We start from the raw sequence: 17,827 nt of genomic DNA, 5'->3' as shown, positions 1-17,827 counted from the left end.
ATCTTCTACACGACCGTGTTCTCGTTTACTCGATCGTCCTCCTCCTCCACTCTCAACCTTTCCTCAAATCAAAATAAGCCAGAGTCCACCACTCTTGGATTCTCACAGCGATAATACCAATGTAATCTAGTGGTAGTGTCTGGTTGTTGCTTGCTGTTTTTTCGAGGGAGATCGTATTGTTCATTGCGTTCGTGAACGATCGAGGGATTATCTTGAAGAAAGGTTTTCAAAGGTATAATCTCTTATCCTTCATTTTTACTTTCAAAGCATGCTGTAATTTAGTTTATAATGCATAATCTGTTCTGTATGACTGTAAATATACGAGTTCATTCACAATGGGGTTTGGATAATCCGCTTCCGCTCAAAGGTCCTTTGTAATTAGAGTTCCTTCAGCGATTTCAAACGATAAACAAGGAGAATGGTGAAATCGATGCTCTATATTTTTTGTGTATTCATCCTTAAATCTTTTGATCATTTATATAATAAGGCCCAAAATTAAGGCAGAAATAAATTAGGTGTAAAATAATAAAATACACATGTCATAGTTTAATAGGAGAGGACTATTCCCTATAACAAAATCTCAATCAACATATGCTTCTAGAATTATTTCCTTGATATTCCTTTTGCTTAGCTGACTATATTAGACTGCACACTTGGATTGTGCTGACTGGATTTTTGACTTGTCAATTTATCGAGTCATCTCCTTAATAACCTTCACATGACAACAGTGCTAAATTTGTAATTCAAGGAAAAATATGACTTTTAAGATGTAAAGATTTGCACACCAATATGGTACTCGTCAAACAAGCTCCAATATTTAAGTCAGAAAATGTAAATGTGCAGCAAAGAGAGATTTTAAGTATTAGATTGCACTTACTTCTCCCTAGTTTGTAAGGGACTTGAAGCTTACAATCTTCACTCAACTATAAGTACATAGAAAGTTGCTTGCACCTATTTAATGATGCATAGACACTTCTAATGTTATCTTGCACAGTGGCATGGAGCGACTTTCGTAAAACTAGAAGGGTCGGACTTACGTGGAGGTGTGTTAAGACGGGGAGTGGTGACCCCTATACGCTTGGCACACGCTCCACACACTATACTTGGCGACTTCATGCCATGAATGTTAGAGTCCCTCGGAGGCAAAGTGTTCTCACTCAAATAAGGACTTCTAACAAGGGAAAACAGAGTTTCAGAGTTGTATTGAGGTTATCCTTTAACTCATCGAGGTAGAACATGCCTAATTGGGCACTTTGCTAAGGCCAACCTCAAGCAATCCCTTGGGTTGAACATGCATCAGTACTTTGTTAGACTCGTCGAGGCCGAGGCTAGCTCCCTTTCTCTAGGTCTATTATGGTTCTAGGGTGTCACTTTTGGTCCAAATCTTGTTTCTTTTTGGCTTTTTCATTTCCATTTTGCTTGATGTCGAGTATACCCTTTAGTAAAAAATCACCCACAACACATTTAAATATTATGTACACATGTACATGCAAAAGTTCAATGATACATATTTTATACTAGTTGTTCAATTCAGATGATACGTTTAATTAGATGTAAACTAAAAAAAAGTTATCTCTCAATTTTCCACTTCTAACTAATATTAACTATCCTAAAAATAAACATCGAAGTTAAAATTGAATTTTTCATAACTTCATCCATATTGCCAAAAACAAGAAAAAACTAATATTAATTATTAGGTGATAGTAATCGTTTCCTCATCTCAATCTCAATGCTCTCTCTCCCTTAGTCAAGATTTGTTAGAAAATTAATCATTTTGAAATTAGCATTAACAATTGGTCAAACTTTTGTCTCTATTTTATAGCTTAATTCAATAAGAAAAACAGCTAGCACTTTGAATGATTCTCTATTATTTCATGTCTTATGTCACATCCACATATATAATAGCAATATATCATCATTCCCTTTCCTATTTCATAGACTGATTCATTGTTCCTTTTAAGTATGATTTATATTGCATCTCAATACAAATTAATAAATAGGCTAAGTTTTACACAAATTTGTCTATAAATATATATATATGTACCAATTTCCAACTTCATTTCTAGTTTCCAAATTATTATGAAAATTGATGCTGGTTTTTTTTTTTGTCCTTTTACCATTTCAACTTGGTATGTTTGTACCTTTTTTAAGACAAATTTAAATTTATTATGGACAACAAAGCCATCTTTCACATTCAAAATGTTTCATTCCTATAGAAATTATTATTCTTATATATATTTATATATACACACTCTTCTTTTATCTAGCTAATGTGATATTTTAATTACTATTCTAACAATCCTCTCAAAAAACAGTCATCGAGTCTTTCCTCATATAGGTCACATCCATTGATCTCTTATTCTTATTTCCTAGTCACTTTTTTTTTTTTTTTTTTAAATGTGGATTGCCATATCCTCTATTTAATTGAACTTAACCAAGGATGGCTTACATTTCGGTTTTCGAGGGATTCGTCACTCCTTTTGTTTGATACTTGAAGATTTTATCAGTTCAACTAGAATTTGGAGAATGATTTTGATACCACTTGTTAAAAATAACAAATTTAATGTAGTACCTTCGAAATTCCTTCTCCACATCTCTACGATAGCATATGACATTATCCACTTTGGTCGTAAGCCCATGTAAACTTTCTTTATTTGATTTTACCCATATAACTTATTTTAGTGGACACAGTTGTTGTAGAATTTTCTTATATATCGGTGATGATATTTTGTTGTGTAGGCTTGAACAAAATTTTGATCGCATTTTCTACCAAACTCTTCGTCAAATTTCAAAGACAAAAACAAGTTTTAGCAACATTTTTTAGTTTCTAAACTTAAAATAAATAAAAAAAACAAATAAAATTATGAAGTAGATATCAAACCGTGTCTATAAGATCATCAAAATAAAAAAAATCTAAGTTTTTTCCTTTAGTTTAACATTATGGAATTGAGATATTCAAACCTCGAACTTCTTAGTCGAAAATATAAATTATATGTCAGTTGAGTTACATTAGATTTTTTTTTTTTTTTTTTTTCTCGTTTGAATGTCTGCAAATGCCTTTCTAAAGAGATTGAAAAACTGATATTCAACGTATGCATCATTTTCTTCTCGTGAACCAAATTAAAGCCATAAAGTTCTTTAAAATAAACATCGCATGGATTGGATAGAATTATAAAGCTTTTTGACTGGAACAAAGTCAAATATCAACTAGTTTTAATGGCTTTAATTTTGAGTTGCTTCCATGAATATGCATACACAAACAATATATAAAGAGAGGTGGGAAAGTTTTATTTTTAAATTAAAAAAAATAATAATGAAGGGTTCAGGTCAACCGTATAATTAAAATAATGAAGCTAGTTTGAATTTTATCATGAAAATAAATATATTATATGGTTCTGAGGGATAATTTGAAAGTCTTGATGGATATATTAATTTTGTGGGACTGTGATCAAAAGAATTTTTTGATGGAGGCATTTGGAGGAATCTTTCTCCATTAACTAATAAACATTACCTTTTGCCTTTTATTTTTTTTTAATTAACTAAAAAACTTGTTTTTCTATTTATTTAAAATTAAATATAAAAAATTAAGATCAAAATACTTTGAGAAATTTCATTGTTATTTATATATTTTGTTTTTCAAAACTTAAAAGAAATCCAAAAGTTACGAAATCAAACCGTAAGATACTTCTACAATGGTATAATATTGTCTATTTTGGACATAAATTTTCATGATTTTACGTTTAGTTTCACCTAAAAGACATCGTACTGTCGAAAATATAGTTGTGTCCTTCCTGAAAACTCATAATCATCCCCTTATCTAGCCAATGTGAGACTTTGGTTGTATTCTTAACAATCCTCCCCTCAAACAAAGAACTTTTGAACCCCCTCAAATATGATCTCTTTTAATTACACTGGAGCACACCCTATGTGAAAATTGATTAACTATGGATGGATGCCTCCATGACTACATCTTCTAAGGCTTTTCATTTCTTTTTTAGCACTAGAGGGTTCTACTAACATGACCTAAGTTAAGGTATCACTCTGATACCACTTGTTAAAGACAATGAACCTCCGAATATCTCTACATAATTGTATAATATTGTCCACTTTGGACATGAATCTTTACGACTTTGCTTTTGGTTTCATCTAAATGCTTTAATATCATTGGAGATAATTGTCCCTTATAAATTCATGATTATCATTCAACCCTTATATCTAGTAAATATTGGATTTTGATTGCATTTCCAACTCAAACTAATCCCTTTATACAGCAATTAGCAAACAAGTTCTTTTCTTTTGATCAAAGAAAGATCACATATATTTTGGAATTTTTTCTTTAAGGTGAAGAAAAATATATGATGATAAAAATTTATATGAAATTTCCAAAATAATGTTTCTTAATTAAAAAAGATACATATCTTTAAAAGAGAACTTAAAACACATTACGTCAAATTTCAACATTATTGCATTAATCTCACTCCAACAAAAGTATCACAAATCTTTGAAAACAAAAAACAAAAAACAAAAATATCTCCAAATTTTAGAATGACAGAGTTTGTTTATTTATTTATTTTTAATAAGAAACCAATGATCAAAACATAAGAGAAAAATAAAATAGTATCATTGAAAATAAATTATTCGACAATATTTTATCATTGAATGTATAGGTAGAAAAATATCTCAAATTTATATCTAATAGTTACTAAAGGCATACATATTGTTAAATCTACATGTAACAACGGTATATTTATAAGACCAACTACGTGACAAACTCGTTCAATATTTTTTTATGGTTAAAACAATCTTCCTAACTTCTTTTTTTCAAAATAAAATCTTTATTTATATACCTCAATTTTGCCACTCCCATTTTAAAAAATAAACGATAATAAATAACTCATATATATATATATATATATATATATATATATTGATTTTTGCAATAACTCACCATATTAACACAAACGTCCGACATTGAAATGAATATTAAATAATTTAAAAGGTCAGATTGTCGCGTACCTTCATAAGAAAAAGAATCATGATAATAATAATTCAAAGAAGAAAAATAATAATAATAATTTTATTAATTTTAAATTAGAATCGACCCATATCCATGCTCCATAGCCACAACCTCTTTAATTATGGGATAAGTCTTTGACTTTACACCAATTATTCCAAATTGCGTGATTTATTTATTTATTTTATTTCCCCTTCAGCTCTCCCATCTTTGCCTATAAAAAGCCTCTTATTCCCTTTGTTTTTTTCACCAAACCATCTCTTCTTCTATTTTAATATATATATATATTTTTTCTGTGAAAAATCTCTAAAATGAGAGCTTCAAATCATGGCTTCCCCCTCTTCTCTGTACTGCTTCTCAGTACTCTTCTTGCTCTTCAGGCTGTTAATGGAGCTTTGATCAATAATTTCTATAGGAAAAGCTGCCCCCAAGCTGAGAGAATCATTAAAGATGTCACCTTTCGTCTCGTTCGATCAAATCCCGGCCTCGGCGCTCAACTCCTCCGAGTTCAATTCCATGACTGTTTCGTTCGGGTACGTCTTTATGAAAGTTGTAGTTAAAAATATAAATAAAACATCGTAATTTATCGACTTAAATTTTTTTTATATGATATGATATTGAAGTAGAATATTAAATATTTATAAATATTGATAATTTCTTTTTTCAAGTTGGTGAGCAAGAAAGTTGAGAGAGTAAAACAAGAATTTAAATAAAAGATCATTGCTAATTGATTTTAGTTTTTTTACTATAGGGATGTGATGCATCGATTCTATTAGATACCGTTGGAACAAACCAATCAGAAAAAGAAGCAAGACCGAACCAATCACTATTGGGATTTGACGCCATTGATCAAATCAAGTCCGAGGTTGAGAAAGTCTGTAGTGGAATCGTTTCTTGTGCTGATATTCTTGCTCTTGCTGCTCGTGACGCTGTTTCCTTTCCAGTGAGTTACTTTTCTCTTCTTCAAAACCCTTTTATTAGGATAAGAGATTAAAATATTCGATATAAAATGTCAGATCTCAAATTTATAAAAGTATATATATATATAGTATTAGTATATGTCAAAATGGATGTATATTTTATTAAATTGTTCATTAATTTCTTTATCATTTTCCTAACGCAGTTCAAAAACCGGCCACTCTGGCCTGTCTTAACTGGAAGAAGAGATGGAACAGTTTCACGATCATCTGAAGTTACCGGTAATATCCCGTCGCCGTTCTCCGATTTTGCCACTCTTAAGCAAATCTTCGAGAAGAAAGGCCTAACTGTGAGCGATCTGGTGATTTTATCAGGTAATTAATTAAACACCAAAAATAAAAAATCAGTTATAAATAATATTTGTTGTATATCTATAGAATGAGAAAATAGGAAGGAAAAAAGAAAAAAAGAGAATTATGCATATATTTGCATGTACGTAAAAAAAGAAAGTGCAGTGCATGCATGGAGATGTATGAATCTAATATGTGTCCAGGGCATGCAGAGGATTAAAAAAAAAAAAACAAAAATCTTAGGTGTCGTTGGTTAACCATTTCGTTTTTTGTTTTTGTTTTTAAAAATTAAATTTATTCCTCTAGTTTCTTACAATAATCTCCATTTTTATCAAGTATAATGATTGAATTCTTAGCCAAAGTCAAAAAACACAAATAAATTTTTAAAAGCTATTTTTTTTAGTTTTCAAAATTTGACTTGTTTTTTTAAACTAATGGTAAAAAGTAGATAACCAAAGAAGAAATTTATAGGGGAAGTAATGTCAATAGGTTTAATTTTAAATAACAAAATGATTATTAAACAAATCCTTATTATTGTGTTCTTAGAAAATCCCTCTCTAAAAGGAAACAAAATCAAGTTTCATGAGTCTTTGGATCAACTTACGAACATTTTGACTAATCTCACGAGAAAACTTGACATCACTTTACAACATTTGAGTATCAAGAAAATTCGTAGAATGTTAAATCTTAGATAAGTGTAAGCTTTTTATACCCTAAATATCAAATTCCATGATCTTTTAATAAAACTTATGTCCTAAATATTCATAAATTAAAAAAGAATCGAACATATCGTTGCCATGACGATTATAACTAAACACGTTGTAAATGTAATTTCAACACACGTATTAAACACAACCCTAAAAGTTGAAGTTCGAGAACTAAATTTCAAATTCTAATATTTTTTTTATAGGTGGACACACAATTGGAGTAGCTCATTGCGGCACTTTCTCAAGAAGGCTCTACAACTTTACAGGCAAAGGAGATGCAGATCCTTCATTAGATCCAAAATATGCAGATTTTCTTAGAACAAAATGTCCAAATCCAGCTGACTCTTCCATTACAGTTGAAATGGATCCAAGGAGTTCTCGTTCCTTTGACAGTAACTATTTCAAAATTCTCACACAAAAAAAGGGTTTGTTTCAATCCGACGCCGCGCTTCTCACCGACGTTTCTTCGTCTCGGATCGTCAGACAGTTGCAGAATCCAAGGGCTTTCTCTTTAAACTTTGCTAATTCCATGTTGAAGATGGCAGCCATTGAAGTCCTCACTGGAACTAATAATGGTGAAATTAGGAAACGATGCCGTTTTGTTAATTAAAATTATTGTAACGTGGGAATTATATTTTATTATATGGTGTCTTTTATGATAAATGTTATTTGCTAATTTGTTTGTTTGTATCTTGGTTTTGTATGTAATGTGGTAGTGAAGAAGCTACATATTTATATTTATATGCGTGGAAAAATGTTGGTTAATATATGATACAACTATATAACATCATTTGTCTTTTTCTAATTTTCTATTCCTATGTATCATTTAAGCCTAACTCAACAGATAAAACGAAATAAAAGTAATCGAAGACAAATGTGTCGGGAGAAGGAGAAAAGGATTAGAGGATATTAGTAAAAATAATTTAAATAAATAAATGAGGAAAAAAATACATTTTTGGTCCCTAGATGTTGGATTTAATTTCATTTAGTCCATGTTATAAATGTTACACTTTTAGTTCTTAAGTTTTGAGTTTGATTTTAATTTAATGTTAAAATTTAGTTCTTTATATTTGGATTTTGTCTCAATTTGTTCTCTAATTTTCAATATCCACGCGTTTACTTTAATTTTTTACTAAACACTCAATTTCATACTTCAGTGTTAAGATCTATAATTATTCTAAAATAATTAAAAAAAATAAAAGAAGCATAATTAATTAAGGTTTACTATTTTTTTTTCATCGGTGTTAATTTTAATTTTAAATTTCTATTCCATAATTATTTAAAAGTAATTGACCGAGTACATAAGATGTATTACTTTATTAAAATAAAAATAAATAAATGACCAAAATAGTTATTTTCGAAGACTAAAATAGAATAAAGTATTTGAAAGCTCACGACTAAAATAAATATTTTAAAGGGATCTTTTTAAATATAAAAAATATTTATACTTTATAACAAAAAGTTTCAAAAGTACAAAGGACTTTTGAATTTTTTTTTTTGCTATGAATGGTAAATATTTTTAGGATTTTTTTTATTTATAAGAATTTTTCTATTTTTTAAAAGTTAATCAAAATATAATATTTCCTATAGTCTACTTTCATTTGTCTACTCATGTGTATTATCATTTATCATTAATTTAGCGGTTAGAACATGCGGCTTTGCAAAACCCGGGAAAATCAAATTTCTGTTATATCCACGATGGGTTGGGGGCGTCTTAATCATTTTTTGAAAAATAAAATAAATAGATAAATATTTTTTTTTATAATTATTGTTTTACTTTATGTATTATTTTATTCTTATTATTATGTGAGAAAGTCTTATGTCGCCGAATCGCCACCAATATTTCCTTCAGCGACCACTACTAACTATATTCCCAAAAAAAAAAAAAAAAAAAAACTACCACTATAAATTAAGAATTTTCTTTTCTTTTCTTTTTTTCTTTTCTATTTTGATGGAATATTTGCTCTTGTTTTCTTCGAAACTCAATGGGGAAAAAGAAGAAAACAGAGGAAATCAAAGTAAGTCATCCCATCTTTGTCGTTTTCTTTTCTTTAAAACGACCTCGTTTCTTCTGATATGGTCAAATATCGTCTTCTTCTTGAATTTAGCCATTAACTGCAGAATTTAAGATCTCAATGCATTGTAAAGCATGTGAAAGAACTGTGGCCAAAGCCATTTCCAAATTCAAAGGTAAACTCTCTTCAAAATAACAATACTTATTATTATTATTATTATTATTATTGCTATTTGTTTTTTCTTTTTTTAATCGTTTTAAATTCCATTTGTTTTGTTTGATTATGATGATGTATGATAATGTTGAATAAGGGGTGGAGAAGTTTGTGACAGACATGGGAAAGCACAAAGTTGTAGTGATGGGGAAGTTTGATCCCCAGAAAGTTATGAAGAAACTAAGAAAAAAGACGGGAAAAGCCGTTGAGATGGTGGTGGACAAAGGCGCAACGGCGAACGATGCAACCGTTGTCAAGGATTTGGAGCGATCAGACCCGAATAATTTCAATCTGTTGATGATGTCAAATTGTTGCAAGGAGAGTGCTCGGTTGCTAGTTTTGTTCAGTGATGAGAATCCAAATGCTTGTTGCCTTATGTAGAGAGAGAGAGAGATGATTCTTAATTCTCCTTTTTCAAAATGTTAAGAGAGGAGAGGATTTGAACAGCGGTAATAAAGTCAGAATTCATATATAAGAGCAAATATATCACCAACTTTTTATTTTTGAAATAAAACGACTGATTTGATCAAAAGAATTAAAAGGAAGCGAGACAGACTAATCACTCTTTTGAAATTGGCTATACTTTTGAGGATAATATAATTTAGTTATCTTAAACAAAATACCGAAAATATCGAGAAAATATGGGGCATTTGAATCCTAAGAATGGTAAGGGTGCCGGTTTGGTTCACCAAGAAAATTAAGAATCTTGCATCAAAGCATATGCTTTGTAGCCTCGTATAAGGAATTGTTTATACAGCCCTAGACTGATAATGTATAGTTATAAGTATACGCAAATATGACCGAACTAGATACGTGATTCTCAAATTTGTACATTACATTGAAGTGGGAACGCTATGAGTTGTAAATTATCTTCTACGACATGATCTCCAGAGCTTCCCTGGTTTGTCCTAGCATATTGAATACTGTAGCAGCAATATGAGATGGAGTAAGACCTGCTTCGGCCAGTTGGTCTGCTGGCGATCCGTGGTCAATGTATCGGTCGGGAAGAACTAGCGGTCTCCACTGCAAGTGTTATATGGAGTGGCAAGTTTAGTGAATTTCATAAAACAATCTTAAAGCAGAGATTTGACATGGTTTGCAGGAGATTTATATACCTTCAAGGTGCCGTCAAGAAGGCCATCAAGAGCCAGAAACTGGATGACATGAGACCCAAATCCCCCAATCGATCCTTCTTCCACTGTGATTAAAATTTCGTGTGATTTAGCTAGACTGCGGATGAGGGCTCGGTCGAGTGGCTTGCAGAAACGTCCATCTGCAACTGTTATTCGTAAGCCATGGCGTTCGACCATAGATGCAGCAGCCAAACAGTTTTGAACTGCCGTTCCATAGCCCAACAGGGCAACTCTTTCCCCTTCAAGTAGAATCCTCCCTTTCCCAACCTGTTACAGAGTTGCTAATTAGATTGTTGGTGTGACAAGACTGTAAAAAGCTGCAACTTGAGATGTTGTGAACAAGTACCTCAATAGGAATGCCTTTATTCCCTGGTGGCAGCTCTACACCGATACCGTTACCTCGTGGATACCGGAAACAACTGGGTCGGTCATCTATGGCTGCAGCTGTAGCAACCATGTGAAAGAGTTCGGCCTCATCAGACGGAGCCATGACCACCATGTTAGGCAGGCATGCCATAAACGTAACATCAAAAGAACCACAATGAGTCGGCCCATCTGCTCCAACTAAGCCTGCTCTATCCATTGCAAATCTCACGGGCAACTTCTGCAAATCCACATCATGAACTACCTGCCATTTGAACACGGTAAATTTTGTTGACATTTAATAATAATTAAAAGTAAAAAAAGCGCACACAAATTCAATTCCCTTTGCTAATGGAGTATCAAGGATAAACATGAAGCCAATGCTTGCCTGGTCATACGCCCTTTGCATGAACGATGAATAGATCGCACAAAATGGTTTAAGGCCTTCACAAGCCAGACCAGCAGCAAATGTAACAGCATGCTGTTCAGCTATGCCGACATCAAAGCATCTTGTCGGAAAACGTCTTTGAAAGAGATTTAAGCCTGTGCCTCCTCCCATTGCAGCATGGATTGCAATAATATCTTTGTCCTTTTCAGCTTCTGCAATCAATGCCTCTGCGAAGTAGGTCGTATAAGACTGTGTTGGAGCCTTGGATTTCTGTTGTTTCCCAGTAGCAGGATCAAACTTTGTGACTCCTGTATATAAGCCATAATTGTAAGTTGTAACCCAATTTTTGAAACAATGCAAATGATAACAATCCGTTTCGAAACAATGATCATCTTTCCTGAATCTTTTGTTTACCATGGTATTTGTCAGCAGCTTTTTCAGCATATGGATAACCTCTTCCTTTCTCAGTGACAACATGGATAAGGACTGGACCAGTGGTTTTTGTACTCTTAACTTCCTTAAGAATAGAGACAAGATCATCCACGTTATGACCATCAACAGGGCCGATATAATAGAGCCCGAGCTCCTCAAATAACGTTGATCCAGAGCCACTAATCATCCCACGAGCATATTCATCAACTTTTGCAGCCAACTCATGCATAGGACCGCCAATTTGTTTTGTGACGCCCTGGAACATCATTGGTATTAGGACAATAGAACTCAAGCTCATTCAGATTGAAGGATGCAGGCGTGATGGCTTGCTTTGGTTCACTACTTCTTACCTTGGCTACCTCTCTCAATTCTCTGAGAGGCCTGTTTGACTGCAGCCTGCTGAGAGCACTACTCAAAGCTCCCACAGGTGGTACGGGCCCGTCGAGAGTTGCAGTTGGTAAAGAGACTTGTTTGTTGTCATTAAGAATAACAATCATGTCCGAGTCAAGGTACCCGGCATTGTTCATGGCTTCATAAGCTTGCCCAGCAGTCATGGCACCATCACCTATAACTGCAACCACATTATTCTTTCTTCCCTTAAGATCCCTTCCCACAGCCATTCCTGTTAAGTTACAACATAGAAATCGCAGAGAAACCTCTCAGTGAAGTACATTGTTTGTGAATAGTCAGTCAAAAGTATTTGAAATCTTAGGCAATTTTCAAAAAATAAGATTTGAGAACGATTATTTTTTCACTTTTTTTTTTTTTTAATTTTAAATTTTGTTCAAATTAATATTTTGATTTTTAGAAACTAGATAACAAAATAAATAAAATAATTTTTTAAAATAGAAAAATGAAAACAAAAGTAGTTTCGGACAATTAGACAACTTTCCACAACTCCAATCAATAGGATAGATAATCTCAGACAATGACTCAGATTATGTTCTGATCTTATCATTTCCACACAACCATCTTTCTCAATTTTCAGTTGGAGAAGCCAATTACCTAAGCCTGCTGAGATGGTGGTAGAGCTGTGCCCTGCGCCAAAGCTATCAAACTCACTCTCTGAGCGTTTCGTAAATCCCGACAACCCGTTTGTCTGTCTAATAGTAGACATCTTATCCCTCCTTCCAGTTAGAATTTTGTGTGGATAAGACTGCAATCACCACACAATTCAAAACGTATTAAAATAAAAGGCCAATCGACATCTCTCATCCCACCAGGTTGAACACAGCAAGTGAGAATGCAAGAAGAACGGCACCTGATGGCCAACATCCCACAGAATTCTGTCCTGTGGGGCATTGAAGACATAGTGAAGAGCCACCGTGAGCTCCACCACGCCAAGGCTGGAACCCAAATGACCACCAGTTTTAGAAACGTTGAAGATGACATCCGATCTCACTTCATCAGCTAGTTGATAAAGCTCCTAAGTCAACAATACCCCAAGAAGAAATCAAACATTTCGAAGAGTATCAAACGGATTCAAGAGTTTAAAAAATTAGTCGAGACTCCATAAGTGATTATCCATATTAATGGGGCAGAGGATAATATGGCAGGAGGTCAAACGCGGAAGCTTTCATGATTCATTTAAAGTACCATGTTATTTAACTATCACAAAGTTCAGGTCAGAAGTTAAGGATATGAAGCTTTTTGGTTCTTTAGAAAGAGTGAAAAGCTTGATTTTATATTTGTGATTTGGGTTTATAGTTTTCACCTTGATGGATAGATTTTTCATATGAATTGGATAGTTTATTGTGTCCAAAAGAGGAGTTGGTGGCCTTTGTGAAGGATACTCCCCCATCTCTGAAAGTGATGCACAGATCCCACCTGGCCTTTTCTTGACCTGCCTCAAAACAAAAAAGCAAACAGCCACACCTTTCAAACTTATTTATTTATCTTGTTTCTGAATTTAAAATAATCAAAATAGAAGGTCAAAATACAAACAATAATACAAAATGAAAAAAAGTGAAAGGAACATTTTAGTTGTAACTCTCCTCGGAACAACACCAATCGAAAAGGTGAAGAAAAGCCACAATTTCCAATTTTCAATTGCAAAAGATCAGAAAAGATTCCTTTCTTCTCACTTGGGTTTTTCATCAAACACTTGGTGAGCATAATTTTCATCTTCTTTTTTCTAAACTATACCTGATTGACCCTTTTCTGAAATCGGAAGACCAGATCCGTTCCCCTTGAAAACCGAGAAGAAACAGCACTAGAACCATCGTGCTCTTTTGCAGCAACTCGGCTAACATGAGCAGGAAAAGTTAGCGTACAGAGCGCCATTAGAGCTCAACAACCACCAAAATAGGAATATCAAACTACTTCAATCGCAAAAATCAAAACCCAAGTGAAGAAATCCAATAAAAATGAAAAAGAAAAAGAGAAGCAATGCTCTGATCTTCTCTCTCTACGTGTCTTATAGAGGGAGACACAGTAGAAGAAATTGAATGAACCGTTTTTGCCACTAAGGGAAGTGGTAATTTGAAAGTGGAAGAATTAAATTAACAAAAAAATGAAAAAAAAAAAAAAAAGTCCAATGAAAAGACGAAGCGTGGGCTGAATTGGAAGATAGAATTGAAGCCGCATTTGCTGGGTGTCTCCTTCGAATTCGGTCTCACTGTAAAAGCAGTGCGCCATTGCTTCAGTGGGAAATGGCAGATCGTTTTCCTATTGGTCCACGTGGACGGAAATCACAAAATGGATATATGTGGATAGATACATCTCCCTTTGTAGATTATTCTTGCCTTCCATCCCTATTTTTTCAACCCTAAAAATTGAAATTTGAAAGCCTAGTTTCTTTTTTCTCTTTTTCTAATAGCGGTTTGAGATTAGAAACTCTGACCTTATAGAACTCTGATCGAAAGTATATGTAATTTTTTTATTATTTTAAAAAATATTTATTTAATATAATAATATGTAAGAAATAGAGTTGTAGATTTAACTTTTTGGTCAAGAATATAACGTTTTTCAACTGTTGAGTTAAATTGAGGTTGAATACAAAATTTTGATTTAAGTTCTTATGATTTGAATTTTTGATTAAAAAAACTTGTAAGTTTAAATTGTCATTTAATAAAAACTGACACTTCCTACATTATGATATTCTTAGTGAATTTGTGGAAGATGGAAATTCGAATCTTTAACTTTTTAATCTATGATATAGTGTTTTTATCTGTTGTGTTAGACTCGGCTTGCTTAAAAAGCTTTGATATAGGTACTTTATGTTTTCAGTTTTTGGTTAAAAAATACTTTTGTAAGTTTAAATCGTCATCCGATAAAAATTGACAGTTCCTACATTATAATACTCAGTAAATTTATGGGAAAATGTTTTTTGATACGTTAAGTCGTTAGACTTTAAATGCTTGAAAAACTTTGTTTTGAGTTCATATATATTAAATTTTTAGTTAAACATCATTTTCGTAAGTTTAAATTATCGTTCATAAAAATTGAGACTTTCTACATTATAATATTTAATGAATTTGTGGAGATTATGATATTGTTCACTTTGAGCATAAACTCTCATAACTTTACTTTTGATTTTATCCAATAATTAAAATAATTGTTCTTACTGTACAATAGATCTCCTTTTTCCTAATCAATATAGGATTTTATATGCACCTACACACTTATATACAATAGCTTTAATTTATCGTTTTTCTTTGAAGCTTCATTAATTTCATTTGAGACATATGTCATATATTTATTAAATTCACACCATAATATTTTCATTGACGATTTTTAAATTAAAAGTCTAGAAGAGAGTAAAAGTTGGTCTTTATAATTTAAAGTTTGTTCAATTTTAGTTCATTGATTTCCAAATGTTTAATTTTAATCACTGTATTTTAATTAAAATTTTAATTTCGTCTCTCGAAGTTAATATATATCGAAAGAGGGTAGTAATAATAATAATAATTTTCATGCAAGAAAATAAAATACATGAATATGTTTTTAAATTTTATAGTGAAAATATTAATTTATAACATTTTTTTTTAAAAAAAATAGGAATAAATTAGAAATGGAGACTCAATTTAAGATTTATTGAAAATATAAGGCTTGTTTGATAACATTACCGTTTCACTTTTCACGTTCTTGTTTTTTAAGAATAAAAAATAGGAATATGTTTGGTAACTATAAAAATATAAATATTATATAAATATAAATATTGGAAAATTTAAATTTTAAAATTAACTTAACATATAAATATAAAAAAATTAATAAATAAAATAAATAGATATAAAACAAATATTAAAATTAATATAGAAAAGAAAGAAAAATAATTATGTTTTAATTTTTTTTTTATTTAAAAATCACTTGTAAGTCTAAATTGTCATGTAATAAAAATTGACATTTTCTACATTATAATATTCAATAAATTATGGGGAAAAAAAAAAGTTTTTGATACGTTAAGTCAGACTTTAGATGCTTGAAAAGCTTTATTTTAAGTTCTTATATTTTAAATTTTTGGTTAAACATCATTTTCTTAAGTTTAAATTATCGTTAATAATTATGCACACACGTATTTCAACTAAATGAAAACCTTCTCATTCCTTGTACCAAACATTTTCAAAGTCTACCACATGTCCATTTCAGACTTGACTAAAATGAAAAAAAAAAAAAAAATAGTTACAAATATAACAACGAATCCAAAATATTAACAGATATAATATAATGTTAAAAAAATTACAAATATGATAAAATTTAGATAATCTATCAATGATTTACCATATTGTTGGTAGGAGTTTATCAATGATAAACTATATCACTAGCAAGAGTCTATCAACGATAAAAGTGTATTGTTGATAGATTTTGTTATATTTTCAATTTTTTTAAAAATATTGTTATACACTTTATTATTACCTTTAAAAATGCTGGAATTAATTATCTAAAAAATAATTAAAAAATAAAAGGTTTTATGTCAATTGACTTGAACAACGAACCTCGGAGCATTTTTTTTATTAAAATTCTAATGATATTAATAAGCACCCATGACAATATCATAATGAGAGTGAAATCTTATCCTTTGAAAAATATAATATAATGTATTCAGGTGAGGTCAGATTTTGCTGATCCCTCGTTCAAATTAATTAATACGTCATTTCATTCCTCCATGCATAAATCTATTTCTTCTTTATATTTAATTAAAACTCAATGTTATGGATTAATGAATAATTGATTTTAACTATGGATAAGACCTCCGTTATGTCTAGAGATGTCTACGGGGTAGGCAGGGATGAGAAAGGCTTCCCCGTCTCCATCCCCACCTCCATATTTCATTCTCTCTCCCCGCGAAATTCTCCACGAGAATTGGGGCAGAGATTCTCCACGGAAAAAATTTTTCTGTTTGTTTTTTTTAATATATTCATTTTAGCAACTTTGTTTATTTTCAACCAAATAAAATTATATATATATTAATTGAGTTATTTCCAATAAACTTTTCATTCAAAGAAAATAGTATAAAAAATCTTTATAAAAATAACACTATTATATGTATAGAAATATAATTTAATCCTATAATTTCTAAAAGTTAAAATTTAAATATTACAATATCATAGTCAAGTTTTTCATTTAAATACAACAACATTTATGACTTAAGGTAGAAAGTCCTAAATGTTAAAACAATTTAGAAATGTATTAAAGTACGAAAAGGTTGAAATGAAAATTAGAAATAACTAACTTTTTATACTACATTTTTTGTAAAAAGTATAAAATAAAATAATAATAATAATAATAAGAAGAAGAAGTAATTATTATTATTATATAAATATAATTATATAATATATTAATTGGGGCGTGGCACGGACGGGGACGGGGTATATAATCCCCATCCCCGTCCCTATTTAGCCAACGGGAAAAAATTATCCCCACTCCCTCCCCCATTCCCCGTCTAACTGGGGATTCCCCGCCCTGTTCGGGGCGGGTTCTCGCGGGGTACATGGACATCCCTATTTACGCCAAAGTCAATTTAAATTAATGAGAATTGGCATAACCTTTTTCGTAAAAAGTCGAAGGTTTAATCTCTCATTCCCGCTTGTAATTGTTGTACTAAAAATGGACATCTATTACCAATTAATTACCATTCTAAAGTTTGATAGTTCTTTGTCATGTAATTATTAAACTTTAAAAAATTGAGGATATAATTTAGTTGTTTTCAAATAAAGAAAAATAAATCAACTTATTTATAAATATAACAAAATTTCACTATATACCAGTGTTAGTAATAGAAGTCTATTGTGATCTATCACTGATAGAAAATGACATTTTGTTATACTTGAAAATATTTTTTAGCAGTTTTACCAT

General features: G+C 31.2%; 3 protein-coding genes across 3 annotated transcripts; 2 read left to right on the top strand and 1 right to left on the bottom strand.

Moving 5' to 3' along the window:
• Positions 1-5,261: 5,261 nt before the first annotated feature.
• LOC120068301 (Peroxidase superfamily protein) lies at positions 5,262-7,794 on the top strand. The gene is made up of 4 exons (XM_039020023.2): positions 5,262-5,547; positions 5,766-5,957; positions 6,138-6,306; positions 7,193-7,794. The coding sequence occupies exons 1-4, from the start codon at positions 5,326-5,328 to the stop codon at positions 7,597-7,599; spliced, it is 990 nt and encodes a 329-aa protein (XP_038875951.1). The 5' UTR covers positions 5,262-5,325; the 3' UTR covers positions 7,600-7,794.
• Positions 7,795-8,974: 1,180 nt separating this feature from the next.
• On the top strand, positions 8,975-9,699 carry LOC120067248 (Heavy metal transport/detoxification superfamily protein). The gene is made up of 3 exons (XM_039018774.2): positions 8,975-9,007; positions 9,098-9,179; positions 9,315-9,699. Exons 1-3 carry the CDS (start codon positions 8,975-8,977, stop codon positions 9,596-9,598), a joined length of 399 nt encoding a protein of 132 aa, XP_038874702.2. The 3' UTR covers positions 9,599-9,699.
• A 215-nt stretch (positions 9,700-9,914) lies between these two features.
• Positions 9,915-14,202, bottom strand: LOC120067246 (putative 1-deoxy-D-xylulose-5-phosphate synthase, chloroplastic). Its single transcript, XM_039018773.2, has 10 exons — positions 13,679-14,202; positions 13,248-13,376; positions 12,795-12,959; positions 12,539-12,689; positions 11,884-12,155; positions 11,516-11,789; positions 11,102-11,409; positions 10,697-10,978; positions 10,333-10,617; positions 9,915-10,240 (listed from the first exon to the last, which is right to left on the bottom strand). The coding sequence occupies exons 1-10, from the start codon at positions 13,814-13,816 to the stop codon at positions 10,091-10,093; spliced, it is 2,154 nt and encodes a 717-aa protein (XP_038874701.1). The 5' UTR covers positions 13,817-14,202; the 3' UTR covers positions 9,915-10,090.
• Positions 14,203-17,827: the final 3,625 nt, after the last annotated feature.

The sequence above is a fragment of the Benincasa hispida genome, chromosome 12, assembly GCF_027475165.1.
Source record: "Benincasa hispida cultivar pf3 chromosome 12, pf3_genome.v1.1, whole genome shotgun sequence".
Classification (NCBI taxonomy): Eukaryota; Viridiplantae; Streptophyta; class Magnoliopsida; order Cucurbitales; family Cucurbitaceae; genus Benincasa; species Benincasa hispida.
This window is presented reverse-complemented; position numbering and strand designations above follow the sequence as displayed.